The 17,485-nt window shown below is 42.9% G+C and overlaps 1 protein-coding gene across 14 annotated transcripts in view; it reads right to left on the reverse strand.

Moving 5' to 3' along the window:
* The window catches only part of KDM2A (lysine demethylase 2A), a 94,496-nt gene that overhangs the window by 10,719 nt on the left and 66,292 nt on the right, over window positions 1-17,485 (reverse strand). For 13 of the 14 annotated variants that reach the window (XM_081531984.1, XM_081531977.1, XM_081531978.1 and 10 more), the window contains 5 exons: window positions 15,068-15,194; window positions 12,794-13,188; window positions 2,625-2,708; window positions 907-1,176; window positions 242-373 (listed from right to left, as the gene is read on the reverse strand). In XM_081531984.1, coding sequence (XP_081388110.1) covers window positions 242-373; window positions 907-1,176; window positions 2,625-2,708; window positions 12,794-13,188; window positions 15,068-15,194 — 1,008 coding nt within the window. Of the gene's footprint in view, window positions 1-241; window positions 374-906; window positions 1,177-2,624; window positions 2,709-4,977; window positions 5,251-12,793; window positions 13,189-15,067; window positions 15,195-17,485 lie in introns of those variants that run through there. The other variant, XM_081531988.1, reaches the window with a different exon arrangement.

Consider the following 17,485-nt stretch of genomic DNA (forward strand, 5'->3'; position numbering starts at 1 on the left):
AGGCCAACCTGTAAGCTCCATGAGGGCAGGAACCAGGACTATTTTGTACTAGTTTAGTCTCAGGGTTTAGTTCAGTGCCCAACACCAAATATAGATGCTGAATCAAGAGCAGATGTTAGACCCCTCTGTGACCCACAGCAGCCTCTCTTGACAGATGTCCCACTCTCCTCTGCTCCACTCAGTCTTTAGACACGATATTAGCTGAGACCTCATGGGCCCCACCCCTTAGGCCTCTCCTCACCTGGAGGCAGCCAGGATGAACAATCTCATTGCAGATACAGCATTCCATGAGTTTCTTCTCAAAGTCCTGTGTCTCCTCGTTTTGATCCACCTCTCCGCAGAGGGAACATGTGACAGAGTGAGGCAGTCTGGGCTACAAGAGGACAAAGACAGAAACCAAGAAAAGAGTGGGCTTAGATTCTTATCATTCAGCTTCCCTTTAACTGAAGATGGATAATTTGGTTCCTGCAATTCTCTAGTAAACACTTAAGAGAGCATGGAGACCACGTGGAAAGAAGAGAGGTTCTGGCAGGAAAGTGACCAGGGAAGAAGATAGCAAGAGTTAACTAGCTGAGGAGTAGAGACCCACAGGGAACAGTTTATTTTCAGTTGGCCTATCCTTGGCCTCCCAGGTCCTTCCTTTCTAGTCCACTTAAAGAGGGAACAGACTGCAGTGATCTGTCCTTCAAACACTAGTCCCTCATTTGAAAATTAGGCAAAAATTAAATTATGTTAAATATTAGACACCTTCCTTCTAAATCCAGAGACAAAAGGGACAAAATGAAAAAAGCCATAAAGACAGCAAAAGCTTTTCTTTCCAGCTCTGAGGTCTATACTATGTATATTTCAGCCCCACCCCCGGCACCACACCCCTCCCCCATATTCTTTACCCAGCAGATCACTCACTGCCAAGCACTGCCGGAGAACACAGGACTGCTTCATGCGACCAGGCCCCCCAAACTTCTTCATGTCCCTGCAGTAGTGACAAACACCACACTCTCCTTGCACGCAGGCTTTGCATTTTCGACATCGCACTCGTCTTCGTCTGGCTCCAGACACGATAGGAGAGGCAGCGGCTGGGCGCACAGGTGTTAACCGCGGGGCTGGTTTCATAGTGTGAGGCTTTGTGATGGGGATGGTAGGAACCCGCACCTTTGGCCGGGTTGGGAATTTAAGCTGGAAAGAGAAAGCAGTGAGGTCAAACATATAAAGTAGCTCTAAGGACTGGAGTGGGTAGAAGATGACATGGCCTGGCAAACTATGGCCTGAGGGCAAATCGCCCACAGACCGTTTTTGTAAACAAAAAATTATTGGCACAAAACCATGCTCTCATTTTTGTTTTGTCCATGGGTGCTTTCTAGTGCAGTGGCAGAACTGAGAAGCTGCAACAGACTGTATGGCCTGTAAAATTTAAAAAATTATCATCTTTATTACATTTATTACCTACACATTATCTTCACAAAAGAAGTTTGCCAATCCCTTCAGACTACTTCAGCCACATCCCTCTCACTCTGTTGAGCTGCCCTTCCTTGAAGCTTTCTATGCACCAAAGGCATTGCAGGGGCCCTCCAATATTTCCTTATCCTGAATATTATTACTCAGAGTACACTCCTGAAGAAGACAGGAAACTACTTGAGGGAGCAACAAGTTTTATTCTTTATTATTCTAAATCCAACCCTACAATTCTGGCACATAGCAGACACTCCCAATAATAGCTGAGCATGAATAAATTTCTCAGGTATATGTTTATAATTTTAGCACCTGTATTTTACCTTACTGGTGATCTTTTTAAGAAAAAGAACTGTGTCTTCCACGTCTTTAATTTTCACTGTGCCTTAAACACTTTTCGGACACAAAACACTCAATAGCCAGGGCAGAAAGGACTCAGCTGTTTTGCGGCAGTCCCGTGCGGCCAAGCAGAGGCCGCGTGGGACAAGAGCACTGAGGAAAGACGAAGTGGTTCTTCAAAGACATATTTTGGATACACACCTTTATATTTTGCCTAAATGTTCCTGGGATGTGATGGCTCTGCAAGTTGTAGCTGGGAAACACCAAAGAAGGGCCTAATTTATTTGCCAGACTCACGACCAAGCTCAGAATGCTATGACTGACCTTGACAATATGGGATAGAATTATACAGGACCTGACTGAAGCGACGTGAAAATTTGTGACAATTTATTAACTTATGGGTAGCTGTTTTCATCTCTTCTCAATTCAATACTGAAAAATCCAAATCAAGGGGAACCTTGAGAGTGTGGTCTCACTTCAATGAAGAAACGTTCTAGCCTTTTAAATGTATATCTAATTATTTTAACTAATTTTACATCAGATCTATAAAAAGAATTGAGTCACTGGGGCAGAAGGATAGGAACCGATCCACTCTGGTGAACAATGCACATGTTGGCATCTGAACTTGGAGGCAGGTCTTCTAGTTTGACAGTCTGTTAAGAGAGTCACCTCCAAAGATAGCTTGACTGAAGAGTCAAAACAGAACTGAGTAATGATTTTCTGTCAGTTCACATTAATGCACCAAAAGCTGTCTGCCTCTGGTTGTTCTTTTTCTTCCTGGAATGGTAATGGTTAGCCAGCAAAATGTTTCAGCAGCTTGAAGAACAGTTTCTTACCTTATCCCTTTTCGGCCACTGTACTATAGGGACTCCAGTGAGGGCTAACTTGGGATCACTGTTGGCAAGCTCCTCCAGCAAAACCTAAGGGTGAGACAGGAGAGAAGAGGTGAAGAAAGGACATAGTGAACAAAGAGTCAACCACTCCTAACAGCACCCAGACAGGCTCAGCCTCAGTTTCCCTAAGCACCAAGGTGAAGAGCAGGCTAGAAACTTTTGACATTTTCCCTTCATATAGAGACCCACTGCGAAACAAACAGAAGATGGAAGAGAACTCAAACTATCAAGACTTTAAATTTACCTTTGCTTCCAACCCCGCACTTGTGCGCTCACTGTAACCACTAACGCTACTGTCGTCAAGTGTTGTCACAGTTCTATACACGACAGTGAAACTTTGCATCAACTCTTTACTTTTCTATACCAGTTAATGAGTACCATCATATTTTAAAATAATGCCTTCATTTCGTTGACGTTATTAGCAAATACTGACTGGCAAAAAAAAAAATAAAAAGGATTGGCTAATGTGAATAGCAGGGTCTTAACATCTTGATTTCAACCCAGGACTCTGTTCTTTGAAGGCTGATTAAAGAAATCTCATTCTCAAATCTCTCTCCCTCACACCCACCCACCCACACACATGTACCCACATGCACACACGGTCACTTATCTGCCTTTATTCCTATAAAGGGGGCAGCAACAATCTCAGGGGCAATAGTTCTCATGCCTTTAGCCAATCTAATTTGAATGCCTAGAGGAACAATACTACAGTAAGAAACTGCCACTCAAGTGAGTCACACTGGTTATTATTTTGAAATAAATCTTTTATGTTTGAGACAGAAATTTCTCAGTCCCAAACCTTCTAACACAATGAAATCTCTCCTCATCTGACCTCATGAGCCCTAAAGCAATGGCAACTGCAAAACAACAACTACCCGCCCCCCCCAACAAATCCAGAAGACAAGTTACATGACTTCTTTCTGATTGCTTTAGATGTATACAAGATATTAACTGTTTCAAGAAAAAGTAAACTTTGATCCTAGACAGGCCAGCATGCCTGGGCCATTTTTAATAATCATTCTCAGAATCCTGTGGGCTCTGTGCCTAGAGACCAGGACTCTTGAAGCATGAGGCATTTCTCTACGAAGTTCTTTCATCCTTAACCTAAGGATGAAAACAAAACAAAACAAAAAAAACACAAAACCTAAGGATCATGCTCCAGATCCAGAGCTGGGACTCAGAAAGACCCTTTAACTAGCACCCACAAAGCTCCTCCAGGATGAGCCCCTTTGCCAAGTTCCCCAGATGCCTCTCTCTCCCCCAAACTGATTTCCTTTGCAGACGTTTTATTTACTTCGAGTTGCTATGGCATCCTATTCTGGAGCCTCCTGTTAGCACCACACTGCGTGGGGGTGAAGAGGCGGGGTGCGGTGCCACGTGGGACCAGGCTCCGTCCCGCTCCCAATCTCCCTGGGGTGAGAAATTCAGGTCCATTCAAAATGTATGCTAGGGAGTGTGAGTTCCCCTCCCCCACTTCGCACTGCTGCCTCGGAGTAGGACTCTGCCCATTTCCTCCGCCCCTAGAGCACTGAACTGTCCACAAACAGGGACTTTCCACTTTCAGCAAAACAGACTGCACAGAAAGATCTGCAATTGTTCAAGAGTAGAACAGGAATCTAACTATCACCAAAAGCAGTCTACCTGCAAGATTTCTGTGGGGAACAGGGAAGGGTAGGTGGATAAATTGTGTCTGTGTTGGGGCGGGGGTGGACGGTGAGGGGTGTGGGGGCAGCTGTTCACACAGGCACGACTCAGTTACTAGGGTCTGTGTGGGTGTGGAGGGAAACGCAGATTTCCTTCCAAGCCCTGTTTCACTGGGGCCATACAACCAAGCACGCCCTGCCTTCATCAAAAAAAGGCAGACTCCAGCTGAGGCCCTTCAAGAAACCATATAAAGAAGCCACCACCCTTCACCAGAGGGGGTTTGGGACAGGGAGCGGGGGTGGAGTGCGGAAAGGCTGACGCCTATCTAGCCTCCTGGCATGAGAGAATGTTCAAGCGAAAGCCCACACCCGACACAGCCCAGGAAGGGGACAAGAACCGCGGGCGCCTGGGCGGAGAAGGGGAAGTGACTCCCAAAGGCAAACAACCCAATTCGAAAGCACATCCCACCGGGAGAGGAAACAAGTGCAGTGACGACGGCACCACCGACACCTCAGCACTGTCCGGACTCGCAGGCAGGCAGTTCTCCTGCCTCTCTGCCGCCGAGACCGGTCCCTGCAGTTCCACACACCACACACCACACACCCCGGACCAGGAGGGCTCTGCCGCCCGCCCGCCCGCCCGCCCGCCTGACCTTGCGTTTCCCGTCCTCTGGAGCTGCCGAGGCTCTTGGATGAAGTTTCCCCAGCGTCTTTGTTTTGCTTTCTGTATTGGAAGTTGTGCTGAAGGAGTTAGGTGTTCTGCCTCTAGGAAAAATCCCAGTTTACTTGAAAAAAATCTGAAATCTCCCAGGGCACCTAAGGCAGGGCAGTCGGGCGATCACCCTTCAGGCTACCCGGAGGGAGCGGCGCGCAGCGCCCTGCGCTCCTTCTCGAGCCCCAGAGCTCAGCCGCAGCTTCCTGTGCCTGCGAACAATGCTGCTGCGTCACCCACATGCAGCTCCCAGAAATGCTTTGCAACGGAAGATGGCAGGAGGGAAGCCGAGCTCGAGTGAGCGAGCCAGCAGAGGGCCCAGCGTCCTGCGGCAGAGTCAGGAGGGGGCGTGCTGGGCAGCGCTCCCGGCGCGGCGATTGGAGGAGAGCCCGCCAGGGAGGGAGTCACCGCCCCGCCCCTCCCTCCCACCGCCCCGTCAGCGCCGGGGCAGAACCCAGGGCCGGCCCCCAGGGCTCTCGCCAGACTTCGGAAGGCGCCAGCAGAGGGAAGGGAAGGCTTTAACCCGTGCCGAGTCGGGTCCCGCGTTCGAACGTCCTTGCCGTGGTCCACACCCCGGCCCTCAGGGTCACCTCCTTGTCACAGCACACAGCCCTGCCACACAGGGCTCTCCCCGAGCCCGGGCAGACGGCGAATCGCCAGAAGTTCAGCCTCTGCGGCGGAGCCGGAGCCCGGCCCGGAGCCGAGCGCCTCTGGAGTTACCTTCTCTCCCCACCACCAGCCCGCCTCACCTGCCCCCCCCCGCCCCTCCCCTAGCCCGGAATCCAGAACGTGCACACGTTTCCAGAAACACCTTGGGCACGACACATTTCCACCGATACCGAAGGACCTGATACCATCCTTCTGTTCATCTCAGCTACTTCCACAACTGAGGAGGCCTCTGCCCCAGCCCGCACCTTGAGAGCCGCCCCATCAGCTCTGCGGGCGGCTCCCTCGTGACCAAGTCAAACCAGCTGAGGTGCACCCTCAGAGGCGTCACTCCCCTGCCTCGGCATCAGGCACCGGGAACCTAGGGCCAGCACCGCCTCCGACTCCACACCTGCCGGTCTCCTGGGGCCTCAGCTAAGGGCGCGGACTCTGCCTCTCACCACTCCATCCTCAGGACACCAGCACTCCCGCACTCTTCCTAGTCCTGTCCTTTGATACTGCCTGGATGAAGCAGCCAGTCCCCCATTCGGTCACACATCTTGGTGCCCCTTCTGACAGCCACTCGAGTGACACGTGTCACCTACTCGGCACTCACCAATCCACAGTCAGGGTTAAACTCAGACTGAAGGAGCACTCTTTGCTCAGGCTTCAGCATCCAGTATATTGGGGCCAGATTTATGTAACTTTTAGACTCTAACAAAGGTAACTTGGCTTTTTGGGAAATCACAGAAGTGGCTTTGAAATAAACACCTCAGGCCACTGAGAACCTAGCTCTTACCACTGAAAACAGGCTTATTTATTCTAGCTTATTCCAGGACAGTTGTTTCAGTGAGTTTCTCCTGCAGAGTCAGTGGCCCTCTGAGGCCTGGGGCTTTGATGACAGGGGCAGCGTGTTTACTTCTGACATTAGTTTACCAAGGAAAAGAGAGACTTTTGTACTCTTCTGTGGAGCTCTTCCTGGAAATGTTTGAATGGTCATTCTAATCCTAAACTTGTACTTTTACGACTCAAAGACTCTCTGTAATTAGCCTATGATGTTAGAAAAACCTTCCTTAACATTGTGAGAGGTCCTCTTGGAAAATGCTTAGTTAGGTCTTAGTGCTATCTAACCTAGAGGGGTGACACAGTATGCACAAATACTTAAGAGAAACAAGCTACTCCAAAACAAAACACAAGTCCAAGTTGTAGCAAGCACAAATTCTAGAGGCCACCAGGAAAGAACAAAAATCAGACAGGGCACTAGGAAACTCACTTCAAGTAAGTTTCCAAATCACACATTATAAATAAGGCCCGATTTTTTTCTAATTCAGAATAAAAGGTAGGCAACAATGATGAGAATTAGTAAGAATATAACATTACATAATACAGGACTATAATGAAAACATTTTTAAAGAATTGTATCTATTTTAATCTAACTTTATATGCCTTGTAGCTGAGTTATTCAAAACTTTTTACTCAGTAAGAATGTGAATTATTACAAATATCAGTAAAAACTACAAATGACTTTTTATTTATACAGGTTGTTTTTTTCCCTCCTCATCTGGCTTAATAGATTAAAATCCAATTATACTGGGCCCTCTATCAGCTCTTCTCTTTGTTAGTGTCAGAATCACTCCCAAAGTGTCAGGTGAAGGAAAATTTCTGATTCGTGTTTCTGTATTCACAACCGTTAACTCTCCTTTAGTCCCATCATGCTCCTGAGATGGAGCTTCATATAAATTTTTAGATCATAGTTACAAAATAAAATGCTAGATAGACTCTTATATAAGAGCAGCAGTAGCCAATTGTATCACAAAGGAAGAGTTTCAAACTTATAAATTTAGAGCTTTTATCATTTACATAATACTATAGTAATCAATCTGCATCATCTAACAGGAAAGTGTATTAACCAGTTAACTAAAAAGAATGACACCTCCTTCCCTCAGGACAGAATCTACCACCTGTCCTCAGTGTCAGGTCCAGCACCTGTAAACCTAGAAGTCACTTACTTTCTTAGCCCACTTAAAATGCCTGCTCCACCACTGGACTGTAAGCCCCCCGAGGATTTGGTCCACAGTATGTTTGCATATTTATACCAGCACTAAGCCTGGTTCTTGGCAGAGAGTGGGCAGGGATTATTCACAGTAGTGAAATAAGTGAATTTCAAAGATTTGTAATTTTCACAACACCTCCACTGAGGTAGATGTTATTTTATACAGGAGAAAACAGGCTTTTATTGATCTAGTATCCTGCCCGACAGTCACATTTTTGCCAAACTTATCAAAATGTTTTACAGAAAAAAGGGAAGTAGAAAAATATTCAAAAACACTGAAATTGTTTCATTAACTGAGTTGGGCAGCCAGATGTATTGATATATTAAGAGCCTCTTTTTATACATACATTAAGAGCTGCTTTATTACCTAAATAAACAGAAACCAATAAAATCTGATTAGCAATTCAGCCTTCCAGCTGATTCCCACCACCTTGCTATGACCCACTGTCAGTAAGTAGTTAACATGTCCACTCCAAGCCCACTGTAATTTTAGCACATACAAACAAAGATCCAACCAGTCCATCCTAAAGGAGATCAGGCCTGGTTGTTCATTGGAAGGACTGATGTTGAAGCTGAAACTCCAATACTTCGGCCACCTCATGCGAAGAGTTGACTCACGGGAAAAGACCCTAATGCTGGGAAGGATTGGAGGCAGGAGGAGAAGGGGATCACAGAGGATGAGATGGTTGGATGGCATCACCGACTCGATGGACATGGGTTTGGGTAAACTCTGGGAGTTGGTGATGGACAGGCAGGCCTGGCGTGCTGCGATTCATGGGGTTGCAAAGAGACGGACATGACTGAGCGACTGAACTGAACTGATACACTCTACATACTATTCCAGGTCCTGCCTCTTTACTCAACATCTCTCAAGGACATGGCCTCTCAATTTTAGATCAGGAGTCAAGGTTACTTTATACCCCCTCCCAAATAGGACTTTATATATACGCATTACTTTCCCCTAACTTTGCTAATAAATCAACCTTTTTTAATGCCCCATATTTCATCTAATCTCCTTGCAACTCTGTATGGTTCTTTCCTCAATACTGTACAACATTTTTAGAAGCTTCAAAGTCCTTTAACCACATCACTAAAACTGCTTCTCCCAGGGAATATGTAATTATGGGTATCTCATCCCACCAATGTTCCTCTAACCTCTTCTCCTAGTTATTTGTGAGAGCCACATAGGCTACAACAAGAGACCATCCCTCTCTCTATAGGAAGGGTAAACTCTGGGCTTGCTTTAGTCCTTCGCTGCAGTATAGCCTTCTGTGCTACCACAGCACGAAGTTCTCTAGCACTGCAGTCTCCAGCTGGGCAGTGATTCGGCACCACCGCCCCCCCTACCCCGATCCAAAGCTTTTTTTTCTTTTTGGTGGTGTTCAGGTTTTCAAAGTATTCAAGTCCGAAACTCACTATTATCTAAAGCTCAAATTAAATATAACAGGTCAAATGTAGGAATAAGTAATCCATTTGATCTTAACTGAAACTACCTGCAGAGCTGGGCTGTAAATCTTTTGTCTTCTGTCATCAGGTATATTTTGATATGGTATTGGGTAAACAAGGGAGAACTCAAACACTGCCAGTCTGTGCAGTCATCCTACTGGGCCACTCGTTCTCTCATGCCCTGGTCTCTATGCCACCTCTGTCTTACTGAGCAAAGGCAGCCATGTTTTCCATGATTCCTGATAAAACAGCAAGCTCTCTCAGGACACTTTTCAGTGTTAAGAGCTCTCTTTAGATGGCTCTTCTTAACTCATTCCCTTTCTTGCTGCCTCCTTTTACTCTGCCTAAAGTTTGACACAAATCTTTCTACATTTTCCCCTCATACTCTGCCTCTATAAATATCCTTATTTAACTGTATTGTTAAGAGTTGTTGTTGTTCAGTTGCTAAGTTGTATCCAACTTTTCGTTACCCCAGGCACTGCCAGGCTTCCCTGTCCTTCACTATCTCCCTGAGTTTGGTCAAATTAGTTAATAGTTTGTGTATTTCTATCATGACATTTGACCTGTACAACTGATTAGCGAATTATAATATGACTTCCTACAACTGGATTCAATGGAATCAAATGTATCTATAGACATCCCTTAGGATTAAAAAAATATTTCTCTTTCATAAATTAAAAATGCAGATCCACAGGCCAAAAGAACATCAGTGAGAGATAAACTTATAAAACCTTCCTTCTTAGGGTTCCTAAAGGCAATTATACAAGTTAGTAAATCATCAAAGTCACAATTTAATGTTTTCCACATCCATGGTAGAAGAGCTAGGAAAAAAGAAATTTCTGGACTTCCTGGTGGTCCAGTTAAGACTACATGCTCTCAATGCAAGGGGCACAGGTTCGATTCCCGGTCCAGTAACTAAGATCTCGCACACCACAAAGCACGGCCAAGATAAAATTTAAAAAAAGAAAGAAAAAAGAAACTTTGGGGAAGTTCCTTGGTGGCCTAGTGGTTACGATTTCAGACTTTCTCTGCCGTGACTCGGGGTCAGTCCCTGGTTAGGGAACTGAGATCATGCAAGCCATGTGGCCTGGCCAAAAAAGAGACAAACTTCTGTAGAAAAAAAAAAAGATGTTATAGTCAAACTCTCAGGAAAATATGTATGTCCCATCACAATGAAAAACAAAAAATATAAGTGTCCTTTGTTCACTCAGGGGTGGGAAGTGAGTTTGGGAACTGGCTTGTGAATATGGAAAAGTATGGCTAAGTTTGTTCTGGCGCACTATATCAATCATTATAGATATAGGACCACACCTACCTGGAACTTAAGTTATTTCCTCCCATAAATACAAGCCACAATACCACCTGCCTTGTCTACAACAACTTTATAAAACTGAACTATAAAATCAACTGCCTAGGTTCTATCACCATGGAGAGGACCAACCTCACAAGGTTACCAATCCTTTTAGTCTTTTAAAGTTTTTATCATTTCAACAATGCATAAATAATAAGATATAGTTAGAATGTCAATTGAAGAAAGAAAAAAATAAAAAATTAGAAGTCTAGGTCTTAGCCCAGTCTTTGGAGTTCTTTCCTGAGATATCTGGCAGAAGGTAGGGAGAACCTCAGCTGGTTGTTTAGTGGTAGCCAAGAAACACTTGTATAAGGATCAGGAATAAACAAGTCGTACTATGAGATTTTTAGCCCATCTTCCTTAAGGTCACATAAAATTATTCCTTATAAATTCTTCCGTGGCTTAAAATAATCTATACAAAAGTTTTACAAATAACACGTTACAAATGGTAAACTAGCTTTCTAATACACATACTCATGTCCTTCACCGAAGACATAATTCCAAACAGTGATTTAAAGACTTTTTCGTGTTTGTATTAATGGTTACTTTGTTTTTGGGTGCGCAGGGTGGCATGTGGGATCTTAGTTCTCTGACCAGGGAATGAACCCATGTCTCCTGCAGTGGAAGCTCAGTCTAAACCACTGGACCTCCAGGGTAGTCCCCAATGGTTTCATATAAGATATATGAGGAAAGATTTACTAGAACTCTCTCCAGTTCAGACAGTTCAAATCTGGATTCCCTAAAAACAAACTCGTTTCTTTGAGACCAATATATGAGGAGTGGGTTGGACTTTGAAGATTACTAAGCATTAAAAAGTAGACATATTACTTTGCCAACAAAGGTCCATCCAGTCAAAGCTATGGTGTTTCCAGTAGTCATGTATGGATGTGAGAGTTGGGACTATAAAGAAAGCTGAGTGCTGAAGAATTGATGCTTTTGAACTGTGGTGTTGGAAAAGACTCTTGAGAGTCCCCTGGATACCAACGAGATCCAGCCAGTCCATCCTAAAGGAAATCAGTCCTGAATATTCATTGGAACGACTGATGCTAAAGCTGAGACTCCAATACTTTGGCCACCTGATGCGAAGAACTGACTCATTTGAAAAAGACCCTGATGCTGGGAAAAATTGAAGGCAGGAGGAGTAGCGGATGACAGAGGATGAGATGGTTGGATGGCATCACGACTCAATGGACATGAGTTTGAGTAAGCTCTGGGAGTTGGTGATGGACAGGGAAGCCTGGCGTGCTGCAGTCCATGGGGTCGCAAAGAGTCGGACACAACTGATCACCTGAACTGAACTGAATGCTGGGAGAGTTACTGAGAAAGAAGAAAAATATACAACATGAAGAAACTTGATTTGGCAATAAGATGAATTACATTTAAAATGATACTTTTCTTAGAAGTTGCCCCAATGTATTTAAGTCTTAATGTAAATAAATTTGAAGCTCAGTTCAGTCACTCAGTCGTGTCCGATTCTTTGCCACCCCATGAACCGCAGCACACCAGGCCTCCCTGTCCATCACCAACTCCTGGAGTTTACCCAAACTCATGTCCATTGAGTCGGTGATGCCATCCAACCATCTCATCCTCTGTCACCCCCTTCTCCTGCCTTCAATCTTTAACATCATCAGGGTCTTTTCAAATGAGTCAGCTCTTCGCATCAGGTGGTCAAGGTATTGGAGTTTTGAGGGCGAGAGTTAGAAGGGGGTGACAGAGGATGAGATGGTTGGATGGCATCACTGACTCAATGGACATGAGCTTGAGGAAACTCCGGGAGACAAGTGAAGGACAGGGGAGTCTGGCATGCTGCAGTCCATGGGGTTGTAAAGAGCTGAACATGACTTAGCAACTGAACAACAACAACAAATCTGCTTGGGATAAGAATGCTAGAGATTTTACTGGCCATTTTTGTTCTGAAATAGGCCTCTTTATCGGAGTGTAACTTAAGTTCAAATAACATTTCTTAATATAAACATTTTTCTCAGGCTCACCCTTTTTCTAGGGTCAGCCTGAAATCTGCATTTTTAAGATTAGATTTAAATCCTAACTGAACATACAAATGTTCACATTTTCCTAATAGGGACCTAACCTCATTTTAGGAACTGAAACACTGTACAGCCCAAACACATACACACACACACACTCTTAAGTTCTTTCTGGTTGAACCAAGATCACCCCAAACTCCCGAATTTTCTCTCAGAATCCAGAAACTGACTGCTCTAGCCAGATTAGCAGCCATTATGCAACACAACGAACCCTTACCTTCACATCAGCAATGAGGGCATCTTCATCTTCTATCCCTGTAGGGACACATTTCTTGTGCAGTGGCAGAGATTCCAATTTATCTACAAGGCAACGAAGGCCTTCAAGCTCAAAATGGGTCAGATGCACCTGTCGGTCCTTTCGGGGGCTACACTGGGAATCCCACACTTGGCCATTCTGGGAACCCCGGCTAGAGTCAGAGGATGAGTCCCCAGACAAAGTTTTCTTCAGACTTGGAAGACTTCGGCAGGTTTTGCCCAGTCCGTCATAATCCAGGTTGACCCCATTGGCCACAGGGCTGGTGAGGACAGAACGTCTGCTGCTCAAGCGCCGGGGCTCTCGGTCTACTGTTTCCTCATCCCCGTTTCCAGACTCCAGCCCATTTAACTCCAAATCTGCCAGCATGAAGAGAGAAGGTGGTATGAATGTACCACTTGGCCATGTGATCAACAGGAGAAATAGGTAGTATGGGAGGGGCCCTAATGTTATAAATGACAAAGTTATCACAGTTTAAAAACGGTCTTCCCTATTCCAACCCATTTGTCTACTGTTGAAAACCAGTTACAGGTAAAAATAGGATCCTGAGTTAGCAGGACAACTGAGGCAACAGTCAATTGGATTTTTAAAAGATTGGGAAGGGTGCAGTCTTTAATAAACAGTGTGCTGAAAATAAGTTACCCATGAAAATAGCTGTAAATGAGTTTCAAGTTCAAATTTAATTTGAGGATTATGATCTCATTATCTTTTAAAAGACTAGTACTAATATGAAGCACATTGGCTTCCCTGGTGGCTCAGTGGTAAAGAATCTGCCTGCTGATGCAGGAGACATGGGTTCGATCCCTGGGTCAGGGAATATCCCCTGGAGAAGGAAGTGGCAACCCACTCTAGTATTCTTGCCTGGAAAATTCCACTGACAGAGGAGCCTGGCAGGCTATAATCCATGGGGTTGCAAAAGAGTCAGACACAACTTAGTAACTAAATAACAAAAACATAAAGCATTTATATTTAAAAACCACCTTTGTTCAAAATTTTGGCAATAAAATTAAGCTTTGGAATCAAAATCTTAGCAACATGGCTAATAAAACAAAGTGAATACTTTTTAAAAGAAAGATTTTGATAGTCAAAACAAAAGAAAGTTTTGATAAAAGAAGAATTTTAAAATGTTAACTAATCTTTTATTATGAAAGTAATAAATGCTGACTACTAATAATTTAGACAATACAGGAAGGTGAGAAGAAGTCAGTCATCCTGCATTTCTCCACCCTTGGAGAAACTCGACAGTGTGCTGGGTCTTCTTTCCATCTTTTTCTGTACATATGTGTGTAACTACGACTTGACATATTTTTAAACAAAATTAGGATCATGCTGTATATATAATTCTGTATCCTGCTTTCACATATTGGTGAGCATGTTTTATTTTCAAATGACAACATCAGTTATCCTCAGAGGAAATGCTAAGGCAAAAAGTATTTTGCTTACATGACCACAGGATATGGCAGTGTTGGCTCCTCTTTATTTTCAAGGCATGGAATAGCCTAAAAAGGTATAACTGAAACTACCCTGACATCCAATAAAATATTTCTCCTGATATAAGTTAGAGAGACATTAAAACTCAGAAGAATATACATTTTAGAATCTTACCAACATGATTTAAGTTGTAACATTCCCATTTATTAACTCTTAGATCATGAGCAAGTTTTTTAATTTCCTTGAACCTTGATGTCACCATTTGTAAAATATGGATAATATATACACCTCACAGGTAATAACAACTTAATGTATATACACTGCTTAGTTTGGTGCCTGAAATACAGTAAGGAGTAACTCTGATGATGCATTCCTAGTTTTTAATTGTGCCAAAGACCATTCTTTACACAATAAAACATGTTAAGACTCTGTTCTTCTGCCCATACAGAACCGCTTGCAGGATCTTAGATCCCCAACCAGGAACTGAACCTGGATCACGGCAGTGAAAGCGTAGAATCCTAACTACTGGACCATCAAGGAATTTCCAACTGATTACTTTCTTGAGGAGCAAAGTACTAACACCAGATGAGATCCAGAATGTTTCATTTAGCCGTAGTAATTCACATCTGGGTAGGAGGATCAACTGTAACCAGTATTCAACTTCAATGAATGGATTCGGTACTTCAAAGTAGATAAGTAAAAAGAAACCATAAAAACAAAACGACTGGGAATAGCCTGTGGAATATTCCTGGCCTTACCCTCAGTCCTGTGGAGTATCTTGAAAGTTCCTATAGGTGGAACACTTACCCATGCTAAGGGACTCTTTCTGAAACTCCTTCGTTAGGTGAGAGCGGTTGGTTATGCAGTACACATAGCGCTCCAACACGTACCAACACATCTCATAGTAGAATGGATAGCGGAACTTATTAGGAACCTAACATGGGAACAAAACAATGAGAAAATCAAGCTAATAACAGTTTTTCAGGAAAGAGAGTAACAAACAATCACTGCAATAATTAGCTCAGGAAAAACAGTCTCTAGTTAACGTGTAATCCTAGGTTGCCATGTGGAGCAAGAATTTAAGTGAATCTCTCAACTTAAAAAATGTTGGTCTTGGGAAATTATCACTAAAGATAACAGGCACTTGGAAAGACCATTTAGAACTATCAAGAAGTTGTCTTGTTGAGTGGGAAAGCATCAAAAAGAAGTTTTGAGACCGAGAGTAAAATGTTAGTAAGGCACAATATACTTACTCAACCATTCTTGCCTGTACCCTGAATCAGAAGGCCATGAAACACAGAATATAATGGAAAATGTTTTTATTATGTCCTTACATACATGAAAGTACGATTAGAGATGCATTCCCAAGCTACACCTCATCTAGGACACTAGACTGAGTAGTTCCCCCCACTATTATTAGCTCTCAGCTTGTCTGGTTCATACTTTGTCCTCTACCAAGATGGCATGTCTGCAAATCAGGTTACTATTCCATGTGGCCTCATCAGCTGCTGTCTTTAGCTTTCTTTCCACCCCCCCCCAAATAGTATGAAATTATTCCAGGTGAATTATAATAAAAATAATTGCTCTTTATTGCTCTAGATTTATCATGGTCAAGGAACTCGCAAATCAGCATGGATCAATCATTGAGCAAGATCAACCATGGAGACTATCTTAAATACAGGCATACCTCATTTTACTGTGTTTTACTTTACGGAGTTTCACAGATATTGTGGCCTTTTTTTTTAAAAAAAAAAAAAAAACAAATTGAAGGTTTGTAGCAACCCTGCCATTTGTCAGATGATGGCCAGCACTGTTTAGCAATAAAGTATTTTTTTTTGTTTTAACTCTCGTCTATCTTTATTTTTTTTGTTTTTGTAATCATTTTTTAATTGAAGGATAAGTGCTTTACATGATTTTGTTGCAATAAAGTATTTTTAAATTAAAGTACACACTTTTTTTTAAAAAGACATAATAATGCTACTGTACATTAACAGACAACAAATAATGTGAAAATAACTAACAGACTGTGTATAATGTGAATATAACTTTTATATGCACTGGAAAAAGAAAAATACTCCTATGATTCAGTTTACGGCAATATTCACTTTATCACAGTAGTCTGGAACCAAGCCTGCCAGATCTTTGCGGTATGCTTGTATATTCTGTCTGTCTTCTTTCAAAAGGATAAGGAAAACAATACTTTTAGGACTGGTCTGAATATGTAACTCCTGAGAATGTTCCCACCTCCTTTTCAAAGCTCCATGTCAGGCAATCTTTCCAAATCAAGGAGACTCAGATGGACGTCCCTTTTCAAAACCCTTCACTAGGTCACAGGGCGTCACTGGGGAATAAGGAGATCACCTTCCTCATTGCAAAGCAGGAGAGATATGTACTTTTCGTTAGCTTTCCAATGCAGAGGCTTTAGGCTCTGAATCTTAGTCTCTGATGCCACTACAGCTTCAACAACTAGAAGAGGTTTCTCTTCCCTTGTTTGAAAATAAAATTAATTTACTCTGGTACAGCAGGAGGGAACACAAGAATTAACAGATACTCGATCCCCCTCAAATTAAACATAATACACGGCGCTTCTCTGCTTGCCTTTTAAGTTTTCAGGAAAGGTCTTTAAGACAACCCCAAATTCTAAACCCTCGGAAACTCTGTTGACAATGGAGTAATACTGACAAAAAAATAAATAAAATAAAGTAAAATAAAATATAAAATGGGCATTATACTTTTAATTTTTCACTTGGAACTCAAGAGACTGTACTAATAATAGCCAAAACATCATACACCCAAACTACCCCATTACATTTTACCTATGCTTCTAAACACCACAGAGCACATCAATTCCTAAGGCTGGGTTAGAATTTTTGAAAAAAAATTTTTAATATTCATTATAAAATTATTGAGCCTTTAAGCACTATCAATAGACTTACCAATACTCAATCCAATACTCAATTCAAATAGTATATTTCTACACTGGCATGGCAAAAGTAACTAACATATTGCATTAAATTTATAACGTATTTTATATTTCTTTACTAAAGCATTCTCTACAGATTCTAAGTTAAACTTTGTAAGTTTAAAGAAGTTGGTAACATAATAAATGTATGTCAGGTTGGTACTGGCAATATAAAAGCTTGGGTGTAGAAAGCAAAAAAAAAAACCTCTGTGGACATGTGTAGAGGACCCAGTGAAATTTCATGGAAACAGAGAGTTCCTTAT

The sequence above is a fragment of the Giraffa tippelskirchi genome, chromosome 10 (assembly GCF_054371585.1).
Source record: "Giraffa tippelskirchi isolate mGirTip1 chromosome 10, T2T-mGirTip1v1.2.pri, whole genome shotgun sequence".
In the NCBI taxonomy this organism is placed as follows: Eukaryota; Metazoa; Chordata; class Mammalia; order Artiodactyla; family Giraffidae; genus Giraffa; species Giraffa tippelskirchi.